Consider the following 19,085-nt stretch of genomic DNA (forward strand, 5'->3'; position numbering starts at 1 on the left):
GCGAGTGAGAGTGTAAGTGGATCAAACTAAGCGAATATACTCACACCGACTCCTCTGTTTCAGCCTCAGCTCCTCAGAGCGCCGCTCCAGCCTCTGTTAGTATCTCAGTCAACCAGACGGGAGAATACGCTGCAGCCAGACGCACTGTTTCGCTGCCGGAGCCGCCCATCACCATCGTCATCTTGTTGATCTATCGAAGTCTGGGAACAGCCCTCCCTCCCAAGTACCACACAGACCGACGAGGAGTGAGGTGGGAATCAGTCGCAGTCAGAGCAATAAAAATCTGATTACAGCGGCTGTTCGAATCCTCTATGGAAGGAGGCAGGCTGGATATAGAAACCTGGGTTACCCATGTGTCTTTAATTCAGTAGCAAACAGTAAACCAAAATTGCTTTTATATACAGTGGCAAGAAAACGTATGTGAATCCTTTGGAAGTGCTTCGTTTTCTGTTTTCTCATGTTTTTTGGAGAACAGCATCTTCCTCTATGGCGAGACACGATGTTCCATGCGCCACAGTTTGTGTTTGGTAGATTCCTACAGGTACAAAGAGGTTAACCAGCTCCAATGCTGCCTTTAAGCCTTTAGCTGTTACTCTTGGCTTCTTTTTTGCATTGTGCCTTTGGAGTCATCTCAGCTGGACACTCCCTTGTAGGGTGAGAAGCCACAGAGCTAAATCATCTCCAATGATAGATATTTTGTCTAACTGTTGACCCATGAATATCTAAACTCTTTGAGATCATTTTGTAACTTTTTCAGCTTTATGCAAATTACCAGTTCTTTATTGTAAGTCCTCTGAGATCTCTTTTTTGTGAGGCATTTTTCATATCAGCAGGTGCTTCTTGGGAACAGCAAACTCAAAATGTTGAAGTAGTTCTAACCCACACCTCCAATCTTGTTCCATAGATTTTCCTGTAGGAAAATCTAACTCCTGACTCCTATTAGCTTTTGTTGATGTCAGTGGCCAAAGGATTCACATATTTCTCTCAACCTACACTATGAATGTTTGTGTGACCTATTCAGTGTGGAAAGAACAATACAATGATTAGAGTGTTATTAGTTAAAATTTTAAAAAAGTGTGTTCGTTCATAATTGTAGATCTGGCCTTACTTTAAGACAAGTGTTTAAATGAATTCAGGCTGATTGTAAGGGTTCACTTACTTTCTCTTACCACTATAACTGGATTTTAACATCATAAGAAAAATAATATGTTCAATAGTACCTTTAATTATCTTTAAATTTAAACAGTAACTTGCCAGGATGTGATTGTTTAGTCTAAAAAATCCCTCACAAATCCCGAAAGCCCAAGGCGACATCTTCAGATTACATATTTGTTTCCCCAGCCCTCAGAGACATTCTGTTTACAATGAATTGAGGTAGAAAACACAGCAAATTCTCATATTTGAGAAGCTGTAACTAGAGAATCTGGCATTTTTGCTCTATAAATGACTAAAACGATTAATTGAAGATCAAAATTGAAGTTAATTAATTTTCTCTCAGTTTAGTAATCATTTAATGAAGTATTGGCTTCAGGAAAAATTTCAGTATCACCTTGCTTGACATTTAGTTTCTTTGCCTCTATCTTTCTCTCCCACTCTCCCCCTATCCCTCTCCCTCTCTGCTCTTCCTCACCTCACCTCTGGGCTTTATTACCAAGTAACAAACTGCTCAAGTTTCAGTAGGTGTTCAATAAACAGTCATTTGTGTCTCGTCTAGTATACCAACCTCGTTCCTCTTCGCTCACCTTGCCTTTGCCTTTTTTGACATCTTAACCAGGAGATCAAACTCTACTTTCTGTCTGATCTAGTAGACGCACGGCCACTCTGCTCTTTCTCTCCCCCAGGCTTCCCAGACACCCAGTAATGAACTCTCCAGTGGTCACTGTTTCTGTATACAACAACCAGACCTTTGTGGGCGGACACTTGGACCAACCCATCATGCTTGAGTTCAAGCTGCTGGAGACGGCCAATCGCAGTAAGCCGCTGTGTGTGCAGTGGAACCACAGCAGTCCGTGAGTACAGACTAATACATATACATGTTCATATGCTGCTACACACACATACTGTATCTTAGGACTGGATATTGGCAGTTACCTTGTGATAACATATGATGCTTTGCACTGTACTGATACAAATGTTGTTCTTTTTATGTCATTTATTTATTCATTTGTGATGAAACTACAGTATTTATCAAAATGCAATGTTAATTTGATGAGTTTGGGTTTTGCCTTCAGGATTTCCGACACTGGACTTATGGTAGCCAGCCTTATTATATACTTCTTTTTTCTGCAGACCTGTCATAGTAAGAAAAGCGTAGGTGTCGCTAATAACAATGATGGATCTGTTTCATGAAGTGTCCATTTGCCATTGCAATAAGCCAGTATGCATAATAACAGGGCTCTGGATCTGACTCACCTACATGGAATAGCTGTTATTAATGTAATTAATCACTCCTGTGCGCTTCCTGATATAACTGTCAGAATGTCTACTATGAAAGAGGTTTATTTATGTTATATATTTAGTAGTGCTGTGATGTAGGCATTAAGTATGTAGTTAAATGTGTTAAATGGCACCTGCTATCTTTGCCACAGTAGAAACACAAAACCTGTCCATTTTTGAATTAACAAAGGGGATAACATTGTTCATATGAGTATTTGAAGGATGTTAGTATTTTTATTTTTTGAAAAATCATCCTATCAGATTTATCTTTTAATTATTACCCCCCCCTCTCTCTCTCCCTCTTTCTCTCTCTGAAGGTATGAGATAGGAGGCTGTTGGACGGTAAGGGACTGTACTGTGGTGTACAGGAACACCTCTCATGTCCGCTGTCAGTGCCAGAGACTGGGCACCTTCGGTGTCCTGATGGACAGTTCACAGAGAGAGGTTAGTGATCTGTCAGTGGAGAGCCACTCACAGGTTCATAATCATTTTGTTTGATTTTTATGGTGCTTCATCATAATTAGGTATTTAGTGGATTAACTGTAGATTTACTATCATTGATCCTGCTGTGTTTTACCAGTGTGTCGGTTTTCCTACTGTTTTTTTTTCATTGCACCGTCTTAGCTGGTAATTGATGGATTTAGTCTGTGTAAAAATTGGAAATCCTGAAGAATCAAATCCTGACTGACACTCTGAAGGCTAAAGGAAGCCCTGTTACAGCTGTAGCAGATTTTCACAGTTTAATGCAAAACCCTGCCCATCACACCTCAGCATACAAAGTGATGATATGCATCAGAGCTTCACGTTTGTCAGACAGAAAACGGGAAACTTGTGGAATCAGAAACCTTATGATGAATTTAAAGTTGTACATTGACCAAATGTGGTTTGCACTGAATTTAGAACTTCAATAAAATATTTATTCAGGATCATTAGTCCAGCACAACGAGAAGAGGAGCATCTCATTGCTATTCACGTGAGATGCTGTAGATGTGTCTGTTGTGTTTGCTGGCAGCAAATCCTTTCTGTGCATGCACAGGTAGTGATGAATCAATGTCATGCTTTTGATACCCTGGTTTCCCCTGACGGCGTAGAAAGGTCTGCCTGTATTTATTCATTTGTTGTCTGCTTTCTTTGATTCTGTCTTTAATCCACAGTGTAGTTTCAGTAGTTTCAGCGATCTTCTGCCTCTCTCAATCTTTTAGAAACCTTTAATATTTAGCGTTGCAGACGCCAGTGTTCTGTGGAATTAAATGATGCCACATTTCATGATTTGTATGTATTGATTTGATTTTTTTTTAAGTCTGGAACAACTTGCTTCTAGTGCAGCTTTAGTTTCTTTAGCTCATTTACTTGCTATCCAAATTTAACATCACTGATATAAATATCATCAGTTGGCACTCAGTGAGGCCAGACAGAGGAGGGCAGACAGTCACCTAAACTGAAGTGGTAGCATTTCAACATGTTAAAATTCTTCGTTTTCATCTCTTTGCCTCATTTCACCTTTTGCTCAGTCTTTTCTTGTTGCCCTGCTTCCCATTTTCCACGTTTTTTCTCACATTTTCTTTCTCTACTGCTACTTTTTCAGCTACTCCCACTAAAATGATATAAATCTAATAATACTCTATCGTCTCTCTGCCCTTTTCCTTTCTTGCATCTCTCTGTGAGCAGCAGTTGGAAGGGGATCTGGAGACGCTGGCGCTGGTCACATACTCCTCTATGTGCGTCTCCATGCTGGCCCTCCTCCTCACTGTCCTGGTACTCTCCTGCCTCCGAGGCCTCAAGTCCAACACCAGGAGCATCCATTCAAACACAGCAGCTGCAATGTTTTTGTCAGAGCTGGTGTTTCTGCTTGGGGTCAATCAGACTGAACAGCAGGTAGATACTGGGTTGGGGGGGTTGTGTGCTTTTGTGTCCTTTTTTTATGCTTTTAGCTTCCCTGCCTTTTTCTTTTTCTTCCATATCACTGTCCCTCCAGTTCCCACTTTGCAGCTTTGTGAGTGAGTGAAAATTTACTTTTGGCCTCACATTTTGTAGATTTAGAGATGTGCTTACCTCCAAATTGTGGCCAGTGGCGAAGAACTGCCTTGCCTTCCCCTATACTGTAGAGCATAATACAATTTATCCTCCATCTCTGGTGCAGCTCTTAGGGATAAATTAAATAATTTTCCAAAGCAGTATCATAAAATTTCCTTTGCAGTATGGTTGGAGTCATTGGCTTTCTCTTCTTATGTCCCTGTTTTTCTGCACTTGTCTTTCTCAGTTTGTGACTCTTTGCATCTTACTATCTCGGTACTTCCTACATTTCCCCTCCTCTTCTGCCCTTTTCCTGCTTTTCCTTCCTCCCTCTGGACCACTTGCTCTCTCTATTTTGTTACATCACAAATATGTGTGTGTGTGTGTGTGTGTGTGTTTAAAGAGCAGTGTGTCTTGCAGCAAGGGTACTACAAATATGTGCTCACTCAGCATGAAATCCAATTAATTAAGCTGTATCCCCCCTCACAGTCAACTGTACGGCTCTTACAGTGCAACTGGTTACTTCTAGCTGAACAATATGTTCTCTAATTCATGTACATCATGCTTGGGAGAGCATGTTAGTGCTCGCAGCGGCCGTGTGTGTTGGTGTGCACACCGGTTTTTATGTGCTTGTGCATATTTTAGTCTTTCTATCTTTCTGTGTGTAACTTGCAGTGTTTGTGTGCTTGCGTGTGTGGGAGTGTGAAATTCAGCGTCTGGCTGTATCACTGCCAAGGCTGCAGCTATTTCTGTGTCGTCTTTGGCTGCGTTGTCAGGAATTCGCACTGAGTTTCTTTTGACCCTAAAATCTGCGACTTACAAGTCTGCTTTCCTCAACTTAAGGATGAAGAACGTTTAGCTATAGTGTTTCTTGACTGAAGTATTTCTCCGTTTTCATCCAGGAAGGCTGAGAGTGAGGTATTTTTCACTTTAGGTGTTCTCACAGCTCTCATCCAAAGCAATTTACAACTACAACAGCTTAGTGATGGCACAATCTTATTTATAGCGTGTTTTTATTTGGTAGAAACTTGAATTGAAAAGTTTAATTTGATGCATTTATACATTTAGATATTTATAGATCTTCATGTCAAACTACACGTAAACCAAACCTGCGACCTGAACACAGGATGCAGTCACATTTCAGGCAGCCAGAACTTACAAAAACCCAAATGGACTCACAAGAAGCTTGTTCATTAGATGGAGTATTTAGTCAAGATTAAGATTAAGAATTTGCCAACTGTTGTTAAAATTAAATGCATACAATACAAACAAATAGTTGGTAGCATATTACCAGAAAATTGGGGTGTCCCCCTCTATCACAAGAAACAAGGAAATGCACTGGTCTTCAGGTTTACCTTGCATTCTGATTACTTAACTGGTAGGCTGTTTTTTTCAGTTACTGCTAGACTGACAACAACTTTTTCACACCTAGTCTGCCCAGTCAGAGAGACAGGGAAGATGTAGTGGTGGCAGGCGTAGAGGCCAATAATCGTGAGGGAGAGGGAGAACAGCAGCGTCAACAGCTGAGCTTGAGGAAAGGGTGGAGGAATGTTGCCGAGATGCGATGGTTACAACACAGGTTTATAGCGTACTCACAGGTACTACTTCTTCATCCTCTCATGTTGGACTGAGGGTAGACTGGACACTACGATGACTCATTATGATTATCAAGATGACTCTTGAGGAGCAAGTTGGTGTTACAAGACAGCTTGCTGGGCAAGCTGGTTAGCGTAGTACATAAGCGTCTTTGACATAATGTCAAAGCTGTTCTTCATATTCTGTTGATGATCTTAAGTTTTGAACATTTTACGTGAAACATTTTAAAACTCTTTTTAAATATATTTCACCATTAAGCCAAAATAGGATGAGCTGCTTGGGCTTTTTAAGCTTTCATCCACCTTTTCTGGTGTTTATATTAGTGAAGAACACATGCTACAGATGAACAAATCACACCACACTACTGTTTAGTCTCACTTTGTTTTGTTATACTTGTTATTTAAAGCATTATTATTAAATCTCAAACCTCTGTGTTTTCAAGTTGCTTCCTATGGCTGCTTTAGATTTAGTTCTGACTTCTGACAAACAGCAGCACAGTTCTCATAGACGACATTCACTTGCACTTTCAGATATGTAGATGCTGCAATTCAGTGCCACTTGAGTTTGAATGGCGTCGTTCTCATCTGACCAAACAAACAAACCAGCCCAAAGGCTCTAGAGTTCAAATAAACCACTGCAGACATACTTCAGTGCAGCCTGAGGGTAATTTCACAGAAAGCTTAAATGCTAATGCTCTGCATTATTCATGGAGAAGTTCAGCGTTGGTGCCTAACCAAACAGCAGCACTTTACTGAGGAAAGCGATTTATAAGTGTCTCCTGCCCTGACAAAAAGTTTTGGGATTTATTCCTAATGTCATGCAATGACATTTATTCTCTCCAAAATGTATGGTGTGGTTCAGAGTATGTCTTACAAATACAGAAATGCTGTGTGTAGCAGTTCATTACCTTAGAAAGCTGATGAAAGCTTGAAATATAAGATTTTACACTGACGATTCAAACATCTGGAGAATAAATTTCCTTCAGATGAGCTGATAAATTCCCTTAAAACCATTTGAAACAAGTTACTGTTATCTCTTTTTTCTTTCCTATTTTTACCATGGTAAATATACAGTATTATGTTACATGAAAGGCTCAACTGTTGTGCACATACAGGAATTGCTATGAAAACTACGTTACCTGCCAGGGCATTCCTTACTTTGTTTACCTTCTTCTACCGGTGGAGCTTACTGACGCACCGCAGTTAAGACGGTACTCTTGGGTGTTATTACTCTAATTCAACACATTAACAACATTCATTTACATTCATATCAGTTATTTTGTGCATTTCCTGGAGATATACCGTAATGTGGTGCCATAAACTGTTCATTAGCCGTGTTGGTAATTAAATCATGAATGCCTGTTACTTCATTGCTGACACCTGCTGTGCTGTAATAAAGGCTTGTTGGTCGCTTGCCAAAGTGTCTGCAACTGTCACAAAATCAATACGAAGGATTAAATATTTTTTTAATCTCTCACCTTTTTTTTCACATTTTTTTTCTCATGTCTTATGTGACACTTTTGTGCTGCCTCACTTCTCCTCTCTTCCTCCTTCACCTTCCGTCTTTCATCCCTGCCTTTTCTCTCTTTCTTTTCCCTCTTTTCTCCTTGATCCATCCTCCTCTCCTTCCCTCGGCTATCTCCAATTTTTCCTTGCTTTATTCTCCTTCCCTCCTTAAATCACTCTCTTTCTCTCTTCCTCCAGTTTCTGTGTACAGTCGTCGCCATCCTGCTGCATTACTTTTTCATGTCCACGTTTGCCTGGATGTTTGTGGAGGGCCTTCATATCTACCGCATGCAGACCGAGCAGCGCAACATCAACTATGGAGCCATGAGGTTCTACTATGCCATCGGCTGGGGCGTGCCCGCCATTATCACAGGTAACACACACACACACACACGTATTGACGCATGCACATACATACGGTTTCTTTGATATTTGTTGGGAGCGTGTCAAAACATCTTCCTTGCCAGATTTACTCTTTCTTGACAACGCGTTGTCATATATGTGCAGTGACACACACATCACACACCACAGTCACAGTGAGCCTGGCTGTGTAGATAAGCTGTCCTATTGACACTTGTATTAAACAGGTTTCAGTGACATTTTAATATAGAGATATTAAAGTACAGACACACACACACACAAGCAATTTCTTCCTTGACACATACTGTAAGCAGGTAATATCTGTCAGCTTTCTTTCTTTTCTGCTTTTACACACACACACACACACACACACACACGGGAGACATTGGCAGCACGTCTCTTTCCTCAGCCTCAGGTGTGTTTATCCGTCTGTCTGCCCAGCTTTTCCCATCCCCCATCCTCCATCTCTCTTACTCTTGCAATTCAATTTACAAATTCTTTATATCCTCGATCGTCACAACCTTGACAGTGTTGTCCAAACAAGGATACACAAGGAATAAAGACTTCACAGTTCACGTCACAAATCTCCTAGCAACCATGTCTGGCACCATCATGGAGGTCTGGTTGTAGAGAATTGGCTGTGCACAAGAAATGGATGATTCAAAAAACTTGCAGTTATAAAACAGATACCAGAAAAAGGTGATTACCTCCAACATGACATTTTTGTCACCTAAAGTGATCATTTTAATAACGACTAATAATTAAGATATTAATGTCTGACATTAATTGGGATCTTCTCAGTTATGTCTTTGAGCTTTCCTGCCACTGTCATTCAGATGATTGCATGTTGTCACACACTGTATTGCCTCTCTGTCCTTTTCTGACTACTGCCTCTCTTTGATTGACAGTAGAGGAGATCTTAGAGTAAATCTTCTGTCTGTCTCTTTGCTGCAGGCCTGGCAGTGGGCTTGGACCCAGAGGGTTATGGGAACCCAGACTTTTGTTGGATCTCCATCTATGACAAACTCATCTGGAGCTTTGCTGGTCCTATTGCCATCGTCATACTGGTAACTGTCTCCCTGACTGTCTGACATGCTGTAGTTAAGGCTGTAAAAATATGGTGTAAACAGTGGTGTGATAGAGAATGAAAGGGTGGACTATTAATTGACATTCAGCAAACGAAGTGACTTGTGTTTGAAGACCTAGAGCAGATAAGCTTAACTTTGCTTACTTGGCGTGATATCAGTCCAAGGTAAAGTCTTCTTAAGTTCCTTCTTCACTGTCTGTGAACCGCTGACTGGGCGCTCTCCCAAAATTAGCAGAACCGTATCATCAGTCGTAGGTGGCAGCTTTCCAAATGAATTTTACAAAGACGACCCACTTGAACCCTGCTAGACCATAATTTTAATTGCTCCCCATTTCAAGCTAACAACTTTGACTTTATAACTTCACTGCTACATACTAGATAAGAAAATGCGCTATAACAGTGCAGCGTAGTCAGAGTTCAGGATTGTTAATTAATAAACTTCTCTAAACTTTATTAATTCTTGTATTTATTTCCTTCCTTCCTATTTCCTTCTTTCCATCCTTTTGTTGTGCCTTTGCTTCTTCTGCACTAGTTCGTTTATTCAATAACTTCTCCTTTCATTCATTAATTTCTGTCCATTTTTATATACTGTTTGAGCAAAGGAACAAAAACAGAATGAAGGAGCAATTCATACTTTTCCTAAGCGACTTAAACGTTTTAGCCTTAAATAAATTTACCTTAGACCTTAGACTGTTTTATCCACATTGATTTTGTTTCATCTGTTATCTTTATCCCTGCTGTTGCTAACGGCAACGGTATTGGATTAGCTGAAAGGCACTGAAAATCTTGCCTTATCATTTGTATTGATCTCCCCCATCCAGATGAATGGAGGAATTTTCATGATTGTAGCCAAGATGTCCTGCAACCCCTCCCAGAAGGAGACCAAGAAGCTCCCTGTCATGTGAGTATCTACCCACCACGGTCAACATGACTTTTCCTACTTGCAAAAAGTGACTTTGTCACCTCTTTTCCATTATATTATGTAAGCCTACAGACTTTTATTACTTGATTACTTCATTTATTTATTTATTTTGCTCTTGTTCAGGCTTCAGAGGGCAAAGTTTAACGATAGTCTTACTAACTCTTTAAAGAGAATTCTGTCTTAAAAGAAACCTGTAGTCTAATATTTGATAAGAATATATCGGCACTACAGATTTAGAACGGATTCAGTCTTTGTGGTTAATTGTGTAGCGCTACCACATTTCTGCCTCAGCATTCATCCTAAGGCTTTGTTATCTGCTCTCTCTCACTTCCTGTCATTCTTTGGTCTCTGTAGTCATCCAGCACAGCTGGAAGCGGCTTACATCACAGGTTCATCCCGGTGAATCCAAATCTAAGCTTTTTTTCACCTACTGCCCTTTGTTTCTCTGTCTTCCTGTCTTCCTGTCTCTCTGACCAGTGCTACCATCCGGAATGCCTTCCTGCTGTTGCTGGTTGCCACTTCCACCTGGCTGTGCGGTCTCATGGCTGTGAACAACAGCATCCTAGCTTTCTACTACATATTTGATGTCCTCTGCCTAGTGCAGGTATTAACAAAGTGTATGCTTTGTATCTGCAGTATTAATCCACAACATTTTACACTAAATATGCGCATGTTGGATTATTCCAGTACTAATATCCATTTATATCCAGTCAATTAATGCTTGTACTTTACTCATGTTAATATCACTCACTGTATACCCATAATATGTATAATGTTATTTTTTGAATGTACATAAGATCTTAGTAGTGTAAGGATCTTGTAGATTAAAATCTTAAAATCCATTGTTTCTCTCTCTCTCTCTCTCTCTCTCTCTCTCTCTCGTGTCCCTCTACTTCTCTTGACCACCCTCACCCAGGGTCTGTCGGTGATGCTGGTCTTCACTGTGTTCAACTCAGAGGTTCAGGAGGCCTGGAGAGTTGCCTGTTTGGGTAAGAAGAGCCCTGGAGAAGACCCACCAAGACCACCGCAGAACACAGTGAGTCCCCCACAGACACAGCTTTCACGTATTTATCCCTTTGCAGCTTGTCTCTGCTAAACCCTTTTATCCAGTTGGAATCATTTATACAGCATATTGGCAGCAAGCATGCAAAAATACTTTATAAAAAACTAAGATTAAAAATGATTTCATCATTTACATAATCTATAATTTTATAATGAGATGGTCATTATTGCACAGGAACAACTTACTGGGTAAATCTAAGACCCTGATGTGAAGCGGTAAATCAACTCACTGCATGACCCCAAAGGAATTTTATTTATTTTCATTCTGTTCTACAGTATACTCTTTTCTCGATGCACATTCTCACTGTGTCCATTACAAGAAAGCACAAAAGCCCTCCTGCCCTCCATTCCTCCTTCCCTCAATCCATCCATCCATCTTCCCTGTCCTCTCTCCCTTCTCTCGTTCTGCCTTCAGGGCTTGTTGCTGACCCAGTTAACACAATATACCGACCAGTGGAGCTGCCTGCTCCTTAGCCCACTTCCACTAAAGCACCGTGCAGTGCTTGATCAGAGTTGTGTGTGTTTGTGTATCTGTGTAATTCTATCCTGCATTTGTGTCTTTCCTTCACTCACTTTTCTATCTTGTGTGTGTGTGTGTGTGTGTGTGTGTGTGTGTGTGTGTCAGTTCATAGCTCACTGCACTCTAATCCCTTTTCTTTAGCTTCCCTTTTTTTAAAAACACTCATTATCTCTCCTCTGTACCCATGCCAGTGTGTGTGAAAATGTGTATGTGTATGTTCACATTCATTTCTTTCCCGTGGACTTCATATGTAGCCTGGATTTGTGTACATCCATACAGATGTGTGTGACTGTGTCTTACATACATACATAGCTCTTTTCACCCTTTTAACCCCCATTTCCTCCACAGCTCTTCCCATCCATCACTGAGTCAGCTGGGGTAAAATGACTGTACCATGCCAAAACTATTATTAGACAAACACACACAATGCTGTTTTTACCTCTGATGGACTGTATGTATGAATGGCCACCCATTAGCATCCTTTTACCTATCTGTCTCTTACTGTGTGATTGCTTATTTATGACTACAGTGGTCTAATACAGCATTGAAAGCTGAAGTCATGGCCCATTTCCAGCTTAGCTTATGCTCCACTAGCCTAGTCCCCGTCTGATTTTTTTTTTTTTCCCCCGTCAGCATTCAGCAACTATAAATGCTCCTGCAAGTCTCTGGAAAGTTTAGTAAAATATAATCGGGGGCTGTTGTTTTTCAGTGGCAACAAAAAATTATGTAATGTATGTAATACATGATGTAAAATTGCACCAAAGACTTATTTTGAAATCATGAGATATTCTTACCCTTTCAAAATATCAACAGTCTGTGTGTTTGTGTGTTAAGGCTCAGAACCCATATCACAACGCATCTCTGTTGGAGCAGAGCGGGCTGCACCGCATCACTCTGGGAACCTCCACCATCTCCTCTGTCAGCTCCGCCAGGTATATAAACACACAAAGACACACACACGTCACATTTTTGCCAGCTAACTAAAACTGTGCTTGCATGGAAAACCTCCACATTATGGCTCGTAGAGCAGATTAAGAATACACTAACTTCTCCTAGTAGTTCGAGAACAAATGGTTTAATCTCAACATTATAAAAGTGGTAAATTAATATTGACTGAATGCTTAAAAAAAACAGGTGAACCAAATGAAAACTCATCAATTAAATTGAAATCTGTCCGGTTTGATGGATTCTCAGTGGTGAAGTTGCCTCAGGGGGGAAATTCCCTTGCATATAAAAACCATGTCATGTATTTTGTGGGTCAGTGGGGTAAAGATGAAGAAGATTGAATGGAACATTGTACTGTACTGTATGTAGAGCAACACTAATATACTGTAAGAGTGGTTATGGCTCAGTGATTGTCTGTCTCAATGTCTGTGTGTGTGTGTGTGTGTGTGTGTGTGTGTGCAGTACATACTGTATGTGTGTGTGTGGATGCTCTCTATTTTTAATCGGTACTGACCTGCGTGAGTGCATGTACAGTGTGTGTGTGCGCTTGTGAATGTGTGTGTGCATTCACCGCTCTCCTCTTTCACTGTTAGAGAAAATCTTTTGGCTCGCCAGACTCTGGAACAAAACATCGTCCACACCGGAGCGACAGACCTGGACGTAGCGATGTTCCACAGAGACGGAGGTAAACACATACACACACACACACTCACAGGAATAAGTAGACATGGACACAAACAAATAAACACCTGTTACAAGCAGTAGTAACACATTCTCCACTCCTCTCACTTGTCTCCTCTCTCCCTCTTCTCCTTCTCTCCTCCCAGGTGAGGACTCAGACTCAGACTCAGACCTTTCTATGGAGGAGGAGCGCAGTCTCTCCATCCCTTCATCTGAGAGCGAGGACAACGTCCGACTCCGTGGACGCATTCAGCGGCGATTCAAACGGTCTAATCACAGTGAGCGTCTGCTCACTGAGCCCGCCCACAACGGCACCAAAGGTAGATGAGCACATTTTCAGATTATCATGTGATTATGATTACTATATGATTTAAGGAATTTCTTCTCACAGTCAAAAAGCCAGCAACAATAAGGTGTCTTGCTCAAGGACACGTCAACAGTTGATAAGAACACGCTGTGTAATGATCAAAACTATAACCTGTGATTTACGGGATGGTCCCATCAAAATATTTGACAGAGGATACGTGGGGAAGGGAGTCACATTATATGCATGCTTTTAAAGGAATACTCCACAGAAAATCCATCTTTTGAGTATCAAATATTCATCCTCTGTAAGGTGGAAAAGTGGTTAAGGTATAGTCAGCTTGGATTCACCTCAGTTACAAGAACACTGTTTCTATGTGGACCCAGCTTCATCTACAGACATGAGGAGAAACGTCTCACTCTCGCTCTTCTTTACCATTGATCCATATATTCAGTTTCTCCACTACAAAGCTAATTACACCACTTCTTCTACTCTTTTATCTCAGATATGTAGAAACATACGTTGTGTGTTGGCACAATAACTCACATATACAACAAGAGGAAATGTCAGTGCCATTAATCAATACCTTCTTTGTTCTGATAGACATGAACTTATATCATACATAATATGAGTTCATGCACCTCAAAATGAGAGATATAAATGTCATGCATACGCAATGCTCTGCGAAAGGTTTCGCTATGAGAAAAGGCCAGACATGCAAATCTATAAATCCATAAACGTAATCAATTTCTTAGCTTAATAAGCCATCTGGATCACATGCACTCTGTTCAAGAGCGAAACATGGACTGAAGTTGTCAGTTGAATAGCGGAGGACAGGATCCAGATGGCCACTCCAGGACAATCAATTCATCAATGCAGTCGAAGTGAAGGGTGAGAGCAGAGCGGGGCTTTTTACTGAAAGGTCACAGTTTGATGACGGCGTCCTATTCGTTGTGACGAAACATTAAACCCCTGATCGATTCAGTAGATTTGTCGACCGGACAGTGTTGGAGGACTGTGTTGGGAGTGTACATAACTGAGCAAGTGTTCAATGGACAGCTGAAAAAGACAGAACAAAAACAGCATAGTCTGGAAGGAAAACAAGTAGAGGGAAGTTTGGTTTTACAAGATAGGATAGGACATTTGGACATTTGGACCAACATTCTCCTTTGCACTCACTGATCCTCGTGTAATTTAACTAATGCTTTCGTATGTGTAGATGAGTTGTCTGTGTGTGATTTGTTTGTGGGCTCTGCCTTGAATTGCCCCGTGAGGGATAAATAAAGTAGTAGTAATTGGAGCAATGTTTTTTTTTTTGTTTCAGTTTATGGTTGCATTACTTATCAGGGTGTTACAGAGGGTAAAAAAAGGCTTTCTGATCTCTAACAATTAAAGCAATATGTGCATGCCAGAGTAAGCACTTCGATGGTGCAACAACATGTTTACATGTTAAAACCATGAATCTTGCCTGTTTGTAGGTCATTTGCTCACTAGTCTGATACGTTCTCTTCCAACACAGCGTAACACTTTTAATTTGCCCTGACTGTTATTTCATACTGAGCATATGCTGTCTGTCGGCTGACACTCGCTATTTGATACAGACATCTGTTTTGTGTTCATCAGGACGCACACGCAGCAACAAAATGTTGCACAATGCTTGATGAATATGAAGCATAAAAGCAGATTGGCAACTTTTCATATCTGTTTTTTTTATTGGCTTTAATGATTATTTTATTATTTTCAGCTATGACAGTTGAAACTAATGTTAAATTTCAGTAACCACAAAGTGTTTGGGTGTTTTGTGTGTGTGTGTGTGTGTGTGTGTGTGTGTGTGTGTGTGTGTGTGTGTGTGTGTGTGTGTGTGTGTGTGTGTGTGAGACAGATCTGGATGGCAATGACCTTCTGTCCTACTGGCCAGCTTTGGAGGAGTGTGAGACACACACCCTGCAAAAGTGGGGCTCAGAGCGCCCCCTGGGGGCAGATTACAGCAAGGACGCTGCCAACAACAACCAGCTAGATGCAGCGCTGACCAGTGGGGATGAGAACGGTCTCACTCAGCCACACAGGCACCGCAAGGGTGAGAGAAACACAGAGATGCATATATATAAAAAAAAAAAAAAACACTCCAAGGGCACACTGACATTTTGAAATTGTGATCTTTAGTGTGTTTTCCTGTATGTGTAATAGAGCATCAGTCAGAGGTTAACATAACAGATGTACAAAATAATTTTGAAAGTGTAGGTAACAGTAATTAAAAAGCTTATACCAATAAGAATTTGTATTTTTGTTATTCTGTCTCTATTGAATTTCCCATTGCTATAATTATCTGCTTGTGCACAAAGTCATGTGATTGTTACATATGCATCTTTGAGAACTAAAATCAAGTCTAATCAGTTTTTGGTTGTGCTTCTTTTGGTACCAGCGTCTGGCCTGTGCACTGTAATTACATTATCTTCATCTATTGGTTAACAAAAGTCTCCAGACACTGTGTCGGACTGATGCAGCATGGTCATCAGGGTGGGGCATTTTGCCAAGAGGAAGATGGAGGAGATGTAAGCTGTGTGAGCTGAATCAGCAATGCGTCATTTAAAACACAGCTCAATATCTGAGGCCTTGTACTCTGTTATACATATTAATTGTTTCAGTGAACCCTCCATGTGACTTAGCACTGCGCTCTCCTTTAAGCATGAGAAGAGTCCACAAATATCACTGCAATTATTTATTTTGGTTTTACTTCAACCATCCACGTATTAGTTTTCTAGTTGGTTCTTATTAGTACCATTAATATTTATTAGTATTAGTACCAGTAACCACAAATTTAGTGTTACTGAGTTGTGCAAAACAGAGCATGTTTGTCTCAAGTCAGTGTATAACACACAGGAGTTTATCTCCACACAGCACTGCAGTGCTGGAATAAACAGAGTGGCCTGTGTGCATAGAACATAACTTACACGACAACACAGTGTGGCGTTAAGTACTAAATGTGACCCTAAAAGCGTGGGTGACACCTTTATATATACAGTACAGTTTGTATACTCAGAATACATACATATAAAATTGGCATGTGTGCACATATACACAAAGGTCCACCACACACACACACAAAGACACACTGAGGGTGAGTGACTAAGAAAGGCACGCAAAGATGGAGAACACTCATGTAGCCTGAAAGCATGGGCGACATTTTAGGGAATGTATTAATACACAAAAAAATACACAAACCACATGTACGTGCATATACACATACAAAACACACACACGGAAGAAGAGGCTTCTCTCTCCTGCTTTTACCCATTCCTCTTCATCCTGTGACTTCCCTCTCTTCCCTTTCCATTCTTCTCTCATCACCCTTCCTCTACCTACTGCTTTTCCTCTCTCACCTGCCACCCCGTCTCCCTTCTAATGAAATCTCATCTCGTCTATAAACCTCTTATTCTTTCTCCTTTTCTGCCACTTACACCTGCCTCTCTCCTTCTCATGTACATATTCTCTTCTTCCAGGTATCCTGAAGAATCGTCTCGGCTGTCCTCCGGCACTCCAGGGTCTCTCCACCATGGGCCGAGTCCCCAGTGAGCTCAACTGGTACAGAACCTCTACTCTGGGCCACCGAGGCGTCCCTGCTGCGTCCTACGGCCGCATGTACTCTGCCACGGCTGGTGCCAGTGGAGGTACTGGCTCTCTCTCCCAGCCAGCTTCTCGCTACTCCTCCAGGGAGCACCTGGACTCGCTTGCCCGGAGGCAGCTGTCCAGGGATCCACTAGGTAGGCAGACAGTTGGGGGATCGAGGGACCGGCTGGACTCCAGGGGATCCAGGGATAACCTGGATCTCTTACCCAGGAGGAGAGAGCTGGGACTGGGGCAGGGAGCAGGGTTAGGGGGCCTGGGGCTCGATCACCAGCGAGTCTCATCATCCAGGGAGAACTTGACAGGATCCAGGGACAGACTGGACAACCACCACACAGGTAGCGTCCACGCCTCGAGGGAGGACTTGAGTGGAAACGGGGGAGCTGTCGGAGCGGGAATGGAGGGATACCTCAGTGGATCGAGGTCGCAGTTGAACACGCTAACTCGTCGGCAGGCCTCATCCCGGGAGCACCTAGCGGGGGCGGTGATGAGCAGTAGGTCGAGGGAGCAGCTGGACACCAACGGAGTGGGAGCCCAGGCTCAGCCGTGTCGGGAGTGGCTTCGTACGCTGCCTCCCCGTCAGCCCTCACACCCCGACCAGCCTCCCTCCTCCTCTCCTCCTCCTCCAATCTCAGAGGAGCCCCAGCAAGAGCAGCTCCCTCCTTCAGCTCATGTCAGAGGACGACTGGACTCCGCCCCTCCGTGTAGGTACCCAGGTCAGACTGTCCCTCAGGTCGCAGGTTCAAGTGTAAACCCCCTGGGTCGACAGCCATCCAGTGAACACCTGGATATTCTGTCCTCCATTCTGGCATCCTTCAATTCCTCCGTCCTCACTCCTCCCTCCGCTGCCTCTAACCCTGGGCCTAATGGCTCTGCCCATGGACCCTCTCCCTCCCCGTCCCAGTCTGCCACCTCCCACAGCATATCTGAAGTCTCCCCCGACTCTGAGTAAGTCTTTCTGAGTGAATAAATGTGCCTCGGCTTGCCCTGCCTCCTGTCCCTTTCTATTTTACATCCTCCTCTGTCTCTTTACTCTCCTTCATCTTCTCCCTTTTCCTCTACTTGTTTTTTATCTTCCTTTGACTGCTTTCCTCTTCCTCAGCATCATGTTCCTGTACTATCTTTTCGGTCTTTTTATCTTAACTGTCCTCAACTCCCTCCGTTTTACTTTTCGGTTTCTTTATCTTTGTGTCCCTTGTGTCTTAGTTTGTTTTGTTCTGTTTTCTAGCTCCATCTTCCTCCTCTCTCTTTGTCCTTTTGGCTCTAACAGCTCATTTCCATTTTGCTCCAATATTTTCATCGTCATCATTGTGTAGAACTGAATTTACAATCAGGAGAAGAGTTGCTGTTTAAATTTAATGATGACTCATTTTCCTTTTCCTCACCTCAGAGCCAACAGAAGTGAAGGACAGTCTTGATGACAGCCTCCATATCCCTTTATGCATTGCGACAGCGCTTGGTGCACCAGGGACAAGTTCAATGGTCATGGTTGGTGTCAAACCACTGGGGTGCCCTAAGACATCGCAGGACTGAAAACAAATTTAGAGCAGAGGGGAGATGGAAACAAAGACGGAGAAAGCGTCCACTGAGGATAGAAGGAGATGTTTGTAGGCAGGTTGTACTGTATAAATTAAGTTTTTTGAATCCCACCGCCTACAATAATCGATGACTGAGTCACAAACACAAACTCCTCAGATTTCCAAGACAAATGTCAGCCTAGTCCAGACAAGATCCGTCTAAAAGAAAAAAAAAAGACTGTAAATAACATTTTTTATACATTTTGTATCTTTTTCATTGGAGATGAAGAAGAAATCTCTTGTGATGTTTTCTTTCTTTTTTTTTTTTTTTTTAAATGATTGTGTCCATGTGAGGTTGTGAGTGAGGTTGGTACGAGTGCAGTCTTGTTTGTTGCTGAGGGAGAGATTTCCCCCACAAAGAAAAAAAAAAAAAAAATACAGTAAATCCCCAAATTCCTCCCTGAAAACAGTTTTCCTCAGAAACCTTTTCCTCAAACACATCAACTTTGTGTA

The 19,085-nt window shown here is 41.9% G+C and overlaps 1 protein-coding gene across 1 annotated transcript in view; it reads left to right on the plus strand.

Annotated features, from left to right (window-relative positions):
• The window catches only part of celsr3 (cadherin, EGF LAG seven-pass G-type receptor 3), a 102,398-nt gene extending 83,814 nt beyond the window's left edge, over nucleotides 1-18,584 (plus strand). The window contains exons 23-37 of the mRNA XM_041048078.1: nucleotides 64-250; nucleotides 1,842-2,009; nucleotides 2,754-2,880; nucleotides 4,105-4,311; nucleotides 7,749-7,923; nucleotides 8,865-8,977; nucleotides 9,819-9,898; nucleotides 10,397-10,523; nucleotides 10,836-10,955; nucleotides 12,336-12,433; nucleotides 13,040-13,131; nucleotides 13,274-13,447; nucleotides 15,314-15,508; nucleotides 16,932-18,003; nucleotides 18,446-18,584. Of these exons, the coding sequence (XP_040904012.1) occupies nucleotides 64-250; nucleotides 1,842-2,009; nucleotides 2,754-2,880; nucleotides 4,105-4,311; nucleotides 7,749-7,923; nucleotides 8,865-8,977; nucleotides 9,819-9,898; nucleotides 10,397-10,523; nucleotides 10,836-10,955; nucleotides 12,336-12,433; nucleotides 13,040-13,131; nucleotides 13,274-13,447; nucleotides 15,314-15,508; nucleotides 16,932-18,003; nucleotides 18,446-18,473 (2,963 nt within the window). The 3' untranslated portion in view covers nucleotides 18,474-18,584. The remainder of the gene's footprint in view (nucleotides 1-63; nucleotides 251-1,841; nucleotides 2,010-2,753; nucleotides 2,881-4,104; nucleotides 4,312-7,748; nucleotides 7,924-8,864; nucleotides 8,978-9,818; nucleotides 9,899-10,396; nucleotides 10,524-10,835; nucleotides 10,956-12,335; nucleotides 12,434-13,039; nucleotides 13,132-13,273; nucleotides 13,448-15,313; nucleotides 15,509-16,931; nucleotides 18,004-18,445) is intronic.
• The last annotated feature ends 501 nt before the right edge of the window (nucleotides 18,585-19,085 follow it).

The sequence above is a fragment of the Toxotes jaculatrix genome, chromosome 2 (assembly GCF_017976425.1).
Source record: "Toxotes jaculatrix isolate fToxJac2 chromosome 2, fToxJac2.pri, whole genome shotgun sequence".
Lineage (NCBI taxonomy): Eukaryota > Metazoa > Chordata > Actinopteri > Toxotidae > Toxotes > Toxotes jaculatrix.